At 37.6% G+C, this 12,200-nt stretch overlaps 1 protein-coding gene across 7 annotated transcripts in view; it reads left to right on the forward strand.

Moving 5' to 3' along the window:
- Positions 1–12,200, forward strand: part of LOC310903338 (vitellogenin-1) — a 45,131-nt gene that overhangs the window by 12,445 nt on the left and 20,486 nt on the right. For all 7 annotated transcript variants that reach the window (XM_083846426.1, XM_083846427.1, XM_083846430.1 and 4 more), the window contains 10 exons: positions 790–912; positions 2,414–2,632; positions 4,746–4,963; positions 5,049–5,146; positions 9,537–9,661; positions 9,747–9,848; positions 9,936–10,055; positions 10,326–10,515; positions 10,603–10,696; positions 10,812–10,997. In XM_083846426.1, coding sequence (XP_083702552.1) covers positions 790–912; positions 2,414–2,632; positions 4,746–4,963; positions 5,049–5,146; positions 9,537–9,661; positions 9,747–9,848; positions 9,936–10,055; positions 10,326–10,515; positions 10,603–10,696; positions 10,812–10,997 — 1,475 coding nt within the window. The remainder of the gene's footprint in view (positions 1–789; positions 913–2,413; positions 2,633–4,745; positions 4,964–5,048; positions 5,147–9,536; positions 9,662–9,746; positions 9,849–9,935; positions 10,056–10,325; positions 10,516–10,602; positions 10,697–10,811; positions 10,998–12,200) is intronic.

Genomic DNA, 12,200 nt, shown 5'->3' on the forward strand with positions numbered 1-12,200 from the left:
TGTCTACAAAGACTAGGGAGTAAGAAATACATATTTGTTATATCCGTGTATTCATCCTGATTGACCTGGCAGGATGGATATAAATCAGAGCAGATCTATTGAAATCAAGGGAATTATGCCAATGTAGAGCCCATGTAGGAGGTTTAATCATTTTTACAATTTTTTCCTATTCTGCAGGGTCTAATTCTGCCCTCAAATGCAGATACTTATCTCTGCCTATCCTCAGTAGAGACCATGAATATCAGAATAGAGTTTTGCCAGCTGTAAAAGCCAGGACAGCCTGGCCATTGCTGTGTGGTAATGCTGTGCTTCCCACTCAAAGAAGTGTGTTGTTGCCTCCCATCATTTCCTACATTTATATGAATATTCCTGTCTGCCCAAAGTACCGAACTCCATTCACAATGGATTTCAAATTTTCGTTTTGTATCTATAGCTGAAGCAATTATAAAACACCTAAGAATGCTTTTTGAATAATGTGTGCCCAATTAATAAACTATCCATTTCATAACTGGTTTATTTCCTCCTTTCAGATTATAGTCTATACCAACATTAAATCCAAAACAATATAAAAGCAACACATTTGCCTTCCAGATGTTACTTGGAATTACTTTGTGATTGCATTGTCAAATACAGTAATATCCGCTGAATAACTATAAATCCATTAATACAAATAAAAATAAAAATAAAAAATAAAAAGCCTAGTATTGCCTTGAATTTGGTAGAAACACTGTTTCTAATACTGCTGCTCTTTTCATTAATGGTGGTAACAAATAACTGCTTTCTCCCCAGCTCATTGTGAAAAAGCATTGTCCGCGCTCAAGTACTGTACTTGGAAAGGTTTGTCATCTCAGCTATGCATCACTGTGCCACAAACAGTGCTCCTCATCAGACTCCTGCTCTGAATGTCTCCAGGTAACCAAATTTTTATGTATCATTTAAAAGAAGAATTAAGCCTTGAGTTCTTTCCTCATTATTCAGAAATCTGTATTTCACTTAAGTACATTGTTTCCTTTGGGGAAAGGAACCCCAGTTGGTTAAATACAACATTCTTATCTTCAGATTAACACACAAAAGAGAGTGAGAAGAAGCCTCATATAATTCATGGCACTTTCTATCTGAGTATCTCTGAGTGCTTTATTGCCAATTAATAATGAAGTCCCATGGCACTGCTCTGAAATACTTCTAGATATAAGCACTTAACAGATACATAAACTGAATGACACAAAAGCCCAGGGTTTTGCTCAAAGCTGTGTAGCTCAGACATTTTCCAGCCAGAAACAGAGCCCAGTCATCCACATTGAGTATAAGGTTTCAGTAACGGCATTAACATCCCTGTTCTGCAATGTTTTTACTCAGCATGCCTGAAAACAACTTAAATAGGCAGTAAATAACATTTTCCCATTCTAGGGGTGCATGTCATGGTTTACAGAGGTTGTCCAACTGGCCAGTGATAGAGAGGGAGAAATAAGTTTTCTCAGTCTAGAACACTGGTCAGTCCACCACCCTCAGTAAAAACAGGGTTTTACCAATACATTGTATGCCTGCCATTATTTTTTCCTGTGGTATGTAGGCATGGTTGATGTTCCTACATGCATTTCCTGTGTTACAATTCCAACCAGTGCTCTTGAGCTAATAAAATCTAAGAAACCCAGCGCCAGGGAATGGAAATTCTTTCCCAGAGCAAATGTTTATGTAGCCTCATTCAATGCATTTTGAAATTTTAATATTTTAAAACAGAGGAACTGTATTGAAATTATTCTATAACATCTGTGTTTCTTTTGTAGAGCTTTTTTTTTTTTCTTTGTAAAAGTTTTCTGCTAGGATATAGTTCTTTTCTCATATTCAGAGTCTTCAGACAACTATTTTTAATCTTGCCACATAAATATAAGTGTGATCCCGTTACTTACAAGGAAGGCTGTAAAGTGACCTGATGATCTCATTCCTGGCTATCAATCCACACTAAAAAGTTGCTGTCACAGATACCTTGAAGGACACCACCACTAGCCCTATCTCTTCAGGAATCTTATTTAAGGGTCTGAAGGATTAAATTATATCTGCATTTTTGCACCTGTCTTCAGACAGTAGGCAGAGATATTCAAAGGACTTTACTGCTGGGTTCTCAACTCACCCTGAAAAGCAGTAGGAACTAGAATCTATCCATTAATTTTGTCTTTAAAAATCTTATTAGATAACTTTAACGCATAATGATGAAGAAGCTGTTCATAGCAGCTTTCTTGGCTATACTTCCATGAATAAAATGTCCTATTCATGAGCATAAAAAAGAATTAAAAAAAATAAAATAAGTGAGTTGAACAAACTGAAATTATCAAAGTCCAGCCACAAACATAGGCTGTGGAACGGAGTATAGATAAGAGCTGGAATTGAACTCAACAGATTTGTTTTCCTTTTTCAGCTGCTCCATGGCTTTGCAGGAGAGGCACTGAGCAAGTCTAACACAGAAGAAATTTCCCTGGCCTTGAAAGCCCTTGGAAATGTGGGACATCCAGCCAGCATCAAGCACATCAAGAAATTTTTGCCTGGATATGCAGCTGGTGCCTCAGATCTGCCACTCAAAGTCCATGCGACTGCTGTGATGGCCCTGAAAAATATAGGCGTAAGAGACCCAAAAATGGTAAGGAAACAAAAGTCTCCTTTGTACTCGCGATAAGTCAACACATTGCTGCTAATCGATGATGGGGGATAAGGGAGAAAGTAGCAGGATTTTTTTTTTCCAAATGTAGCTATAATATATTTGGGCTTTTTTTTTTTTTAATTCTTTCACCATTCCTAAGTTATCATGTTTTATTCCTTTTGACATTAACCTCTAGTATTTCAGAAAGCAGCAAAAATCCCATTAAAAGGGTATATTCATTACCCTGTTGTTGAAGACAAATCAGTATTTCCACTGCAAACATTTATTTTCCAAGGACATTAGACAGAAAGCTAAATTATTGACCAAAATGTGTTTAGTGCTACTTCAACTTTGGTATGTGAGAGAACCACAAAACAAGGTTTTCAGATAATTGACATTTAATACTGAGTGTCACATCTAATCGTAATTCAAGACTGGATCTTATTGTAAATAGATACTAGAGGTTTGCATCCTAATTACAAATTTACAGACATTGTGTGGGTTTTAAGTCATAAACAGAACATTTACTAAATGTGACTTTTGTCCCTGAACGAGATAATGATTAGATATCACATACAATGGCTACACAGGCATAATCTCATCTACCACAGACATCACTTTACAATCATTTTCACCTTAAAGCAATCCACTTCTAAAAGGAAACCTTACATTTTCAAGCTTTTTGCTTGATATTGAATTTTTTTGTTTGTTTTATATAACACTATTCTTAACATAAAAAGTAAAATAAAAGGTTTTCATTAACTATTCTCCTACTAATCTGTATCATTTTTTCCATTATACTACTATTTTTTTTGCATATGACTCCCAGTTTGAGTACACATATTGATCCACAGACAATAGTGTGCCAGGGTATGCTTTTAAGCAAAAGAATAAAGAAACAATTTACTAGAGTGCAGGAGCTAGACAGGGAAAACAGGGTGGGGGGATGGAGAGACTAGCAAGGGTAGGAATTAGGTTATTTGGTGGGGAAGGAAAAAGCTGATTTGGTTTTTGGAAACAACGCTGTATCTCTGCTTGCCCTTTGGCCCAGCTTTCCACAAGTGACCCAGACTGCTGTTTAGTTCCATTTTATATGCATTTACTTTAGAGAAAATTGATCTGTAGCAGGTTAATGACTAAGACTGGATTTTGCATTGTTCAAAAACCAGTTTAATCCCTGGTTTACAGCCAGCTACACACCCATATTTGCATTAAACAGACTTAACACATGGCCTGTCATTTTTATTCTTTAATTTGAAAAACTAGTAATTTGAAAAGTTAGTAGCATTTAGAAGGAAGTTACTGCATCCTTTTCACGCTTGGTATTTGATAATCAATATAGTCAAATTAATGACATCATTCAGGGTGTTTGCAAAGTTTGTTGAAGTTTTCTCAATCAGACATTTCAGAAGAGAGCATGTATATGCACTGTCCCAGTCAGAAAGGACTTCGCACAGGGATGGCCAGTTGGTGTTACACCATTTCCATCCTGTTTGAAGTTGAGGTCAAACACTTCAGTGCAGCTCGTGCAAAAGTGTATGGTTCCAGTACAAAATTAGTCTTGATACTAAACATAGTACACGATAAACACATCAGTCACGAGTAGTACTATGAAAATTACATTTGTTGCATACGCTTACAATTTTAAATTGCCTAAATGGCATAGAGATTATTGATAGTAAACTGTTTTTTATTCTGGTAGAAAGAGCCCCAGGAGAAATGGTTAGAAATAAGGTATACCTTTACATGTAGGGATCAGTGATCACTGAAATCACATCTCAGATATGTGGTGGGTTCTTGAAGTCTCTTTTACTTACATTTCATCTTGGTTATGCTGCAGATATAATTTGCTAGTGCTTAACAAGGGACAATAGATTTGATGTAATGCTTATCCAGTGAAGTTCTATGGCTTTGATCGTGTAGGAATCAGAATACATTACCATAATGCCCCTTCCTGCCCTCAAACTCTGAAATCAGGAATATTGTTACCATAATAATTAAGCAATACAAATTTTTACTGTACTAGTGACGAAGAGATGATTCACTGATGATGAATGGTTACTAGAAAACTCTTCAAATATAGAGTAAATCTGAAAGTATGAATTATTTTCAGGTCCAGGCTATCACCCTTGAGATTTTCCTGAATCACAGAGTTCATCCTCGGGTTCGAATGTTAGCTGCAGTGGTTTTGCTTGAAACCAAGCCAGGTATTCCAATCCTGATGACATTAGCTGATGCTGTGCTGAAGGAACCTAGCATGCAAGTGGCAAGTTTCATCTACTCTCACCTGAGGGCCCTGGGTAGAAGCACAGCTCCGGATCTTCAAGTGATGTAAGGAAAATCTGCCTCATTTCTCTAGATGAAGAATTTGTTGCAGACAAATTGAGGTGTTAATGTGCTCACTGATTTTTTTCAGGGCTTCTGCCTGCAGAATGGCTGTCAGAGTACTAAGTCCCAAATTTGACAGATCTGGATATCAGTTCAGCAAGGTTTTCCGCTTCAGTATGTTTAAAGGTAAGATACATACCTCCCCATCACTGCCCCATAGTAATCATCCTGAAGATTTTTTAGGGAAATATATACAGGTTGAAGTATAAAAATAAAGTATGAGAGTTTAATTGCACTAGCCAGGTGGCTAGCTGCATATTGTTGCTCCATATTCTCCTACATTCAGTGGAAATAAATAAATAAATAAATAAATAAATAAATAAATAAATAAATCTCAGGCTCTCCATTTTGAGAGTATTTAGGTTCTTCTGTATTTTGCACTGCACACTGCCAGCATGAAATTACCAGAGGGCTTATGGGGCTCTAACCCTCTATTTTCATTAGCCAGTGAGGCACATGTTTCTGCATCAAATGCTGTAGTCTCAGTGGTGCTTAACAATTTCATACCATTGTTCAGCACCAAACAAACAGAAGGGACCTAAATTACTGCTGAAGTGGATTAATTTCTACCGGTGCTGAACATGTACAACTCTTTCTGAATTCAGATATGATGCTAAATTCCCTTCACCCCAACAGTAGTGCCCAGTGAAACAGCAAAAATGGTCAGATATAACAATTCATTGCACCCATGAGCAGCTAACTCAAGCATGTTGTCTAAAGATTTTTCTTGCACCCTCTTTCCAAGATTCTTTACTGGAATGAGCATATCCATGCATGCAATCTGGAATCACACCAGTTACATCAATGGGAGTCACATAGAAAAATCAAGAGCATTGGCAGTTAGAGGGGAGAGGACCAGATTAGAGGACATCTCTTTCTGGGCCAAATTGTACCTATTTCAATTTCCCATTTATGTTACTCTTCCCAGTAGGGATTTTTTAAGCAACTCCCCCATGTAAATGACCATGACAGCCTCAGTGATTTGGCATACGTAGCTGGCGGACTAGAGAGATTATATCTACAAACACAGTCTCCTTACACATGCTGTTTATCTAAAGAAGGACTTAGATGTTTTTAGCACTTTTGTTATTCACTGGTATATATAAAGATTCTTTTCAAAGTTGTCAATAGAAAAAGAGACTCAAACATCTGAAACCTGCAGTGCTAAGTGTGCAAGAACTTTTGCCTTCTTTTTGGGACAGGAGGGGGTTTTGGAAGACTTTTGTAGATCTTATTGTTGCCCTTCCCCTGTTTCATGGTTTTTATATGACCATTTAGTCTGGTCTATAATGAAACTGAGTATAATACATACCACAGCAACCACAATACCACATGCTTGCTTCCTCAGAGATGGAGGCAGAGAGTGCCCAAAGAAATACAGTAGATAATACACACTGTGTGAACTTTTGTACCATTTAAAATGCATTCACAGAGAGATACATTTTCCAGAAATAAGCAGATACATGTTTCAGGTTTTAGGTATTCATTTTCTCCTTATTTTTGCTTTAAAAATGAAGTTGCCTGTATTTTTGCACAGTGAAAAAGAAGGGTGCAGTACACAGGAGGGTAGTTGGCAGAGGGCTATGTGAAATGGATTATTTTGTTCTGGCTGTAGCCTCAAAATGCAGCAGAAAGTGAACTGAATTGCTGTTAATTCTTGGTGAATGCCAGTGTCACAAATTTGGTAACAATGCAGATGTGAAATTTAAACTTCTCATCCTGAAGACTAAGGAACACGTGTTCCTTTTCTCACTTATTTAATTCTTAGACTTGTATACTTCAGTCAGCTAAGTGAAGTCAATCCTCAATTACACTGGTGTGGGAGGAGGCTCCATCCTCCAGTTTTCTGATTTGATTTGTCACCACTAGCCACGGGTGAAATGCGTTTCAGTGAGTTCCTTCTAGAAGAGTTACCATAGTGACAGCAGTAATGCAGTACCTATTTTCTTGCTAAAAACAAAAATGTGCCCTCAGCATCACAGTTCTTTGTGGTGCTAGCTGCTGAATTTTTAATGACAGGCACTAATGTCAGTTGAATGTACCTCTAATCTGGAATCTGTCACACATGGCCACCTCAAATAGTGCTTCGTGCTCTGCACACTGCCACTGAAATCAAATGGATGACCCAGGTACTGCTCAATATGGAAACTAACAGAATCTGACTCTCAATATGTACAGGGTTTTCTACAGATTTTTTTAATGAAATATGCTTACTAATATTCATAGGTATTAAAGACTGCGTTATTTGGTCAGTGATTTTCCTTTCCCTCTTCCTTGAGGTAAAATATTTAGTCAGATATATGCAGGTGCCATCACATTCTCACAGTGAAGTGGCTATGGTGCATCATCTCACTGAGTTAGTAGGATTCTTCATTGGTAAATATTTTCTTAGAGCATTAGAGCTACATAATGCCTAAGGTATAGAAAAAAAAAAAGAAAACTACTATCTTTAAGTTGATGAATTTTGTTTAATCATTTACATATTTACGAGCAACATTTCTTATGAAGGAACAGTAAGTACTTTTTGTTGTTGTTGTTTGTAACGAACAGATTTCATGGGTTAGAAAACATCCACACAAAAAGAGCTTTAATAAATTTGCCGAAAGTACTATGTCTCATTCTAGTTGCCAGAACGTGTAACACCTAGGACTGCTCTGGCTAAACTCATTCAGAGAAAATCTAGTCTTCTTATTTCCAAGTCTCAAGTCAGTTTATTGTAACGTCCCAGTGTGATACCATTTTGTTTTTTATTTTCTATAGGAAAATAAATGAGGTGATGTGGTGTTTTTTTGTTTGTTTGTTTTGTTCTTTCCCTGGCTGCCTGCTGAAGGTTCTCCACTTTGCCATGGGAAATTGCCTCTTATGGGATAGCATAAATGTTTGTATTTTGATCACAGGAGCTGTTACTGAACAGCATATTTTGTAGGCAGATAATGCATAGCACATTGGGTAACACAGGAGCTTCATGCAGAAGGAGAGGGAAGGTGACCTAGTGAAAGGTCAATTCATAGAGATTTTGCAGACTAAGTGGATTGCCTTTCCAACAGATTATTTCTCAAGTACCTGGAAAGTTGGAATCTGTCCTGAGAAATCAGACATCAAAATTAGTCTCTGTAATCTGATACTAAACTTAGTGTGAGATACTAAACTTAGTGAGCTAGGGCCAAGGATCATTCAGGCCTCTGTCAGCATGCACAAATTCAAAAGAGAATGACAAGGTGTTAGCATACTAGTGAGATTTTGTCTGAAACACAGAGAGTGGCACTAGAGAAATCACATGGGCCTGAGTATTCATAAACATCAACATTTTTGAACCAAGCAATAATCTAGTCTTCAAATTATGGCTAAATAATTTATGAGAATTTAATTACTCCTTTTCTAGAAAGAGGCCAAAGTCTCACTCCCTCTCATTGCAAATCCAGGATTTGGACTCAATGATCCTTGTGGGTTCCTTCCAACTCAGGATACTTTATGATTCTATAAACACTTGAAAATATATTTCCTACAATACATCAGTAATTTCTGCACAGGTATTGAAATTATTGGTCTGCATTTTCTAGGGCTCTGCACTTATCCTGGATTTCCAAAGCTGATTTCTGGTGGTGTTAGAATTCTAGGGCCTATTTAATCAGTATATGGTGCCTACGTCTAACACAAGGATAGCAGAAATTTAACATAGGGACTCCTAAAATATTTTCTTGTTCTCTGTCTAGTATTGGAAAAGGAAGGAGGGTTGGAATAAAGGAAGCACAACAGGGATGCCTACATATTGTGCTGCCCTAGTTCATTTTGAAACTTAAGGAAACTTAGAAAAGCCTTGGGATTACTTTAATTCAGAAAACAGGACTGCATAAAGCTGTGCCAAGATCAGGAAGAACATATAACTGTGTTCTGCACTGATTACCTGTACCTAACAACGTTGTAGATGATAAATCTAAAGAAGAGAAAATAGCAAAAAATTATGTTTGTTTGAAGTTTACCCAATAGTTAACAATTATTTAACAATTAGTTCATTTTATGTAAAGAGCTACAGCATTTGGAACGAGGTGTGTTAAATTGCCTCTGAGTCATCTGGGAAACAAATCTACACCTCACCATCTGTCCTCACAGGACATCTATATCCCTTTTTCTTAAACTATTAGCAAAGGATGGCAAATCTGTTTTCATTTCTGATCCCCTTTGTCAAGTTAGCTTAAGTGATGTCTTGTAAAAGCATTTCATAAGCTGGCATTATAGAATCTGACTGGATGTAAAGGATATAGTAGAAGCAATTGGAAAAATAGCATATCTACCATGCAATGAGCAGGGGACTTGTAATTTTGCCCATTAACAATTCAAGAATGCAGAATATTCTGTTTGTGACTGTTTTATAAGATCAGTTTTATAGCTGGGTTTTCTAGCCTTTCTCATACCATGTTGTAGCAGTTGTATTATGGAATTAGTAAATTGATACAATCTGCACACTGTGGCTTTAAAATACTAACTGGGCTGTGTTTTACTACCTATTTCTCTTCAGAGTTCCTTATGAGTGGACTGGCAGCTAAATACTTGGTACTGAATAATGCAGGCAGCTTAATTCCAACAACAGCAATATCCCACCTGCGGACACATTTCCTTGGAAGAGTTGCTGATCCCTTTGAGGTAATTGAGTCTACCAGCAGTTTGCCCCTCACACCTTCACAGGACCATCATCCAATTGGCATTTACATTTTGCTTCATCCCACAGGTGGGAATAACAGTTGAAGGACTGCAGGAGGTGTTTGCTAAAGGTTACTCTCCTGACAGGGACTGGGAGACTGACTATGACTTCAGGGAAATCCTGAAAACGGTAAATTATCAGGAAAAAGGAAAATCTGTCAGGTACTGGTTTGCCAAATGTTACAAAGAGTCAGACTTTCTTCCTCTTCTCATGCAGCTCTCGGACTGGAAGGCACTCCCGAGTGACAAACCTTTTGCTTCAGGCTACTTGAAGATATTTGGCCAAGAGTTGTTCTTTGGTGGACTTGATAAAAACACCATCCAAAATGCATTGCAGGTATCATTTCAAAAACACCACCAGATAGATAAGCACCAAAAGCTTTAAAACACTGTTTCTTCCACGCATTTCCCTCCCCCCCTCCCTTTTTTTTAAATTCTTAATTCAAGAGATTTTTTTTGTCTTTAGTATTAAGGTAAATAAATTCAAACTTTGATCAGGATTAGCTATAATCGTTGCTGGCAGACCTTCCCCTGAGGCACAGTTAATGACACAGATCATGATATTCAAGCTCAGCTTATTTAGACAAGTTGAACTCTGTAATTGCAGGCATGGTATGGACCTGATGAAAAAATCCCTTCAATAAGGAGATTAATCAGTAACCTTCAAAGTGGCATAGGGAGGCAGTGGACCAAGGCTTTACTGTCCTCTGAGATCCGTCGTATTGTGCCTACCTGTGTTGGGTTCCCAATGGAGACCAGCTTCTATTACTCTTCTGTCACAAAGGTGGCAGGAAATGGTAAAGTATTTCAATATCTGAGCAAAACAAACATGGTTATCAGGATTGGAGGGATTTTTAACACTTTGTTTACTTTCTTTCCAACAGTTCAAGCACAGATTACACCTTCTCCAAGGTCTGATTTCAGATTGACTGAGTTACTGCAAGCCAACATTAGGCTGCGATCCAAAATGAGTCTAAGGTAAATATTTTTCATAAATTGAAAGAATTGTATTTCCAAGTGACAGAGGCCACAAAAATTTCAACAGCTGTTTGCTGTATGTACATAATTTTACCCTCTCATTCTAACTTTTCAGCATGGCTAAGGATATGACCTTTGTAATTGGGATCAACACAAACATGATCCAGGCAGGGCTGGAAGCACACACCAAGATTAATGCTCATGTACCTGTGAATGTTATTGCCACTGTCCAGATGAAGGAAAAAAGTATCAAAGCTGAAATTCCTCCGTGTAAAGAAGAGACTAACCTATTTACTGTAAGGTAAGTCATAGCACTTATCTGTCTTTGTAGCCTTGTAGAGTCTTTCCAAATTAAATGGAACGTTTGCTTAGGGATCTTGCCTTTGACTAACAGCTTGAGTAACTGGAGTGATCAGTGTAGTTTATTGAATTTAAATGAAAGGACATGTACAAAAGCTTTGGTTGAAAATATGTTTTACTTTCTGTGGTCTCGACCTGAAAATTACCATTTCTCAGTTTTTGAGATTCATAAAATATTTGAAACTCACAAGGCATAAAATTTCTATCCCAATATATATATTTGGGTTGAAGACACTAGGTAAAATATAAGCCATCTGGATTCTATCAGTTGTAACAGATAACCCATACAAATTTGCATTTGGTGCCTGGAAGCACAGAGGACTTGGTGTTTCTTGTGTTTTTACCTTGTTACCCTGTAGCTGCCATTTGGTTTTCTTGCCTGTTAGGTCTACTTGATTTATTATCAGTGTATGCAATTACAATACACTCTGGAAAACTATTGTAGCCAGATGCCAAACAAATGAAAACAGATGGAAATACAAGTAAAAAGAGAGGGATAAAACAGAACGAGTATGTCCAAGGAATCAAAGCAGTAGACCAAAGCTTAAAAAACCTTCACACACACGAAAAAACACTGAGAAAGACAAGCTGAAAATTCATAACAAAGCAAAAAGCATCACTGACAACAGAAATCAGCTATTATACAAGCTGCAGAAATGTTAATAAGTTTCTGCTCTAAGAATACAGCCACAACAAAAGAGCTCAGTTGCTTGATCCAGCTGCAATTAGCATTCATGGCTGCTGGCCCAGAGAAGCTCTGCAGGTCTCTTCAGTTTCGCCACCACAGAAGCTAATCATTATTCTCCCTTGCTCCTCAATGGTCACAGAACCGCCTATTAGGTATTTGACATCACATCCTCCTCCCTACTATGATTCCTCAGCTCCATCAATCATGACTGTAATCAGGTTCTCCACACAGAGGAGGGAGAGTTTCAGCAGTTCACAGAGAGTCTGTTAGCTGTGTGAAAACTGCTGTGGCACCATGAGTGAATGTTTTGTTCAGTTTCTTGTGAATACCAAGACAGTATACTCCCAAGGTCACCAGGGACAGCAGGCACCTGATCTCACTAGTTCTCATCGGAGAGGACAAAGTGGATATTAATGAACTCAGTAAGGATGCTGAACTGGAATGAGAATATTGGAC

This window comes from Anser anser, assembly GCF_964211835.1.
Source record: "Anser anser genome assembly, chromosome: 8".
NCBI lineage: Eukaryota > Metazoa > Chordata > Aves > Anseriformes > Anatidae > Anser > Anser anser.